This window comes from Lutjanus erythropterus, chromosome 23, assembly GCF_056507025.1.
Source record: "Lutjanus erythropterus isolate fLutEry1 chromosome 23, fLutEry1.hap2, whole genome shotgun sequence".
Taxonomy (NCBI): Eukaryota; Metazoa; Chordata; class Actinopteri; order Lutjaniformes; family Lutjanidae; genus Lutjanus; species Lutjanus erythropterus.
Genome location: NC_139339.1, coordinates 1,899,228 through 1,903,227, shown reverse-complemented (window position 1 = coordinate 1,903,227; position 4,000 = coordinate 1,899,228). Strand labels below are relative to the sequence as shown.

At 39.3% G+C, this 4,000-nt stretch overlaps 1 protein-coding gene across 1 annotated transcript; it reads left to right on the top strand.

Moving 5' to 3' along the window:
- Positions 1-608: 608 nt before the first annotated feature.
- LOC146305227 (uncharacterized) lies at positions 609-1,674 on the top strand. Its single transcript, XM_084712663.1, has one exon. The coding sequence runs from the start codon at positions 643-645 to the stop codon at positions 1,507-1,509; it is 867 nt and encodes a 288-aa protein (XP_084568789.1). The 5' UTR covers positions 609-642; the 3' UTR covers positions 1,510-1,674.
- The last annotated feature ends 2,326 nt before the right edge of the window (positions 1,675-4,000 follow it).

Below are 4,000 nucleotides of genomic sequence, written 5' to 3'. Positions count from 1 at the left end.
TTTGAGTATTTGTTGATATGAGAGGTCACAGACTGACGTGTTTTGAGAGAATGCAAGCAACTGATAAGAATGCAGTCTCAATAAAATAAAATAAATAAAATAATCCAAGTACATTACATGGAAATCTATGGAAATCTGGTGTCACGCTTCATTTTCCAGGTCCCATAATTTCATTGTAAAAAGGTGGTTATTACCAAGTAATATATTTGAAATTTCTTAGAAATTGTAGTAGTAGTAGTATCCTTTATACAATGATGTGGGTTTCTAATGCAGTTTTTAATGCAGTGCTGCCTGAGGGGTCAAAGGTCACAGACATTCAGTGTTGGTTTTCAGCCTTGTTCCATACATGCAGACATTTCTCTGGATTCTCTGAATCTTTTAATGATATTATGGATTGTAGATGGTGAAATCTATAAATTCCATGCTAGACTTAGCTTGGGAACGTCTTTCTATGCTTCTCAGGGTCATTGTGTCGATCATTCAAAGATAGCTTTCAAAAGGGAATTGCCAGTGAGGACAAATACTTCCAGGAACCAGCATGAAATATAACAGTGTCTCACTCTCTCTTGTTCCCTTTCTTCATATCTCCTATCTCCTTATTTGTCTCTCTAGTTTCTTTTTATTCCCAGGCCGACAGTAGATATGCCTGTTAACTCCTCCTCAGCATCCGGCTCCAGCAGTCTTGTATTCCCTTGCCCCAGCCCTGGACTTACCCTGCACCTCATCACGGCCATGGCTACTGTGAGAACCATCCTCACCTTGCCCCTCTGCATCTTCATCCTCTACCTGGGCCACCAACGATGGCAGCGGCAGTGCTCCTTCAAAACAACAAGCCACGCTGACATCTTCACCTACCACATGGCTGTCATGAATCTGATCTGGGTCTTTGGGTTGTTCTGCAGCATTTATGGCTTATATGGTGATCTCCAGGTGATGCAGAATGTAGGACACCTTGTTGTTTTCATGGTTTTCTATGGAGAGATTCTCTTTCACATTCTGACCTGTGTGGAGCGTTATCTGGCTGTTATTCACCCCATCACCTACATAAGGCTGAGAAATGAGCGTGGAGTCAGGATCAGAAACATTAGCATTGGGTGTGTTTGGCTACTGTGCTTTGGATCAGTGGGTATAACTGGTCTGTACCTGCCAGACTACCCCACCATCCCATTTATCTGCGCTTTGGTTGGCTCTTTAATAGTTGTGTCTTTCTGCAGCCTTTCTGTTCTCTGTGTTCTGATTCGCCCAGGTCCAGGAGAGTGTGGCAGGGGACAGGAGCGGGTTGATCAGTCAAAGCAGAGGGCTTTCCAGACTATCACAGCCATAACAGGAGTGCTGTGGTTGTGGATTGGAGGGTACCTGGTTACTGTTCTTCTGAGTGGGTCAGAACTGCTGAGCCCCACTGTCAGTTGTGCGGTGTTGGAATCTGCAGCCTGGTTTAATCTGCCCAGCAGTTTGCTGTTACCTCTGCTCTTTCTACACAGAGCAGGAAAACTACCATGTTGCCGTTAAAACCAAGATAAAGTCCATTACACTGGTATAATTTTATTAGAGGTGTCACCATGTCAAACTTCAGTTTAAATGGAAATCTTCAGTTTCAGTAATTTACTCAAATGGCCAAAAAACACCACTTCAGAGACGATACAGTGTAGCTTATTGCCTGTTATATCACAAATAGCGGACTTGGTCTTTGGCCCCACATTTCAACGCTTGACGCTGTAGAATCAGTTTTGCATGTGCGGAGCTCCGTGGTCAAGATCACCATTTACTTAAAGTAAGTTTGTTGCCTATGTTCATGTAAGTAAACCTTTTAGGGAGTACCCAAGTTGGTTTTATTCATAAAGTACTTTAATATAGTGTTTGTTTGGGTGCTGGGTTGCTGCCAGGCTTTTCAATAGATATCATCTGTTCTGGGTTTGTTGCTCTTGCTAAGGTTTCCATGGACTTTCTACAATATTGCTGGGATATTTTGTGTATTTGCTTTGGTGATTTTGGGTGGATGCCACTAAGCACTTCCTGGTTTCTAGGGAATACTTTATGTTTGCAGTAGTCACAGATTTAGCACTGACAGGGCTAGTAGTAGTAATTGCATCAGTTGAACTAGCAATGCTGCTGCTAGACAGATGTAATATAGACTTATACACTTTCGTAAAGTTAGCACAGAAAATATACAGATCTTTACCCCCAAACAGTTCTTTTAAGTAGTGACCAACCAAAATTTCCTCATAATGCAAAAACATCCTCACTGCAATGGTTTAAAACTGATATTGATCCTCATAAAGATAGCAATACACATCCCCACACACAAACAGGTGCTGTCTGGACTGAAAGACACCGTTAGATTTGAATACACACCTCTTTGTTTACATGTCTTCTGAATCTTGTCAAATACTTATCTTAATGGATTCAAAGTTCACCCACTGATTTTGTTTCAGACCAGTTTAAATGTGTCCAATAATACTGTATATGTATTATAATATTGTTTTCAATGATATAATAAATGTCACCATAACTCCTTATTTAAATGTGTGTGTTTGAATGTGTTTTGGTTGTGTAATCTTTGTCCTGTTTAATGCCCTGTGTCAGCAGGAGAGTTAGGAAAATACGAATTTGCCTGCCAGAATTTACAGTGAACATACCAGAAAACCAGCATCGGTTTTGCAAAATGCAAAAGCCCCCAACATCCTCCTGCCTCTAGTCTTCACACACAGGAGAAGCACAAACAGAAGTAAACACCCCTGACAAGTTGTGTTCATTATAACAGATTATAACAGATCATTTAGAGATGACTGAAAAGTTGGTCTTTGGCATCTTTATTTAACGTGATGCTTTTATTGAATTTAATATTGTTATGTTTGCTCCTTGTGGAGAACAATAACTAGAAGAATGCAGCTCTTCTCCTGGCGACCAAAAAATCACAAACATTTTGCAATTCCTGCAGTGCAATCAGGTTGATCACGTACACACACAAGCGATCATATGATCCCCTCCAGGCTTACACCTGGCCGAGATAATAACAGATGTTCTTTATAGCAGTGTTGCAGGTACGTGTGCAAATGTGATTTGGTGTTCAGAAACAACAAAACAGATGCTGCTTGATGAACTTTCAATGTTCAAAAACATTAACAAAACCAGACCACAACAGATAGCTGCCTTTTAGGAATCAATGCTTTATTTCGGTGTTGAGTGTGTGTGTGAATGTTAAAGAGACAGTCCATACCAGTGAACAGACATGACAGATAGTAAATACAGAGAGAAAGAGCAGGCAAATGACACTGTAAGAAATTGATCAGTACTTTAAGAGCTGTGTTTCTACATATCCATTTGAGGAAAACAACTAAATTGATGCACAATGTTGTTCGTCTTGTGATGCAAACCAATAATGATACACACCCAAGCCACATGACTAAATATTCTTAACGACAAACAGCAAATTTCTGTTGTTGATTAATGAATTAATTATGAATTTGATTTGATTATGAATTAATAAATTTCTTGTAAGATATCTCTTAAATATTGTGAAAATGTCTTTTCAGGGTTGAAGTTCCCTCAAATGGATGTGTAGATTACAAATGAGCTATTTGTTTGAGATGTTAACTAACTCTTGTGTTTGCAGTAAATTTCAAATCAAAATTGCAGACAAGGCAATTCCATCATATCAACTTTGAAACAACATTCTTATGTATAACTGACATTAAGGCTGAATCTCCAGCAAACAAGGCCCAGTTTACTTTAAAAAAACACAACCTGATTTTGTTGAAACAATCAATAGCGCTGAGCAAATCCAAAACTCTTCTCCTGGCTCATTGTTGATGAGCAAAACTGGAGACTAAGCAGCTCTATTGGATGCTTGAACAAAGTCAGATGATGTACTTTTAACAGACTCTTGAACAGACAGACACAGTTAGGACACAATCGACATGAACTCCATTTTGAGACTTTCATTTTCATCTATTATTCTTATTGAACATGCACTTATCGTGCTGTTTTTCTTTTGTGTTTT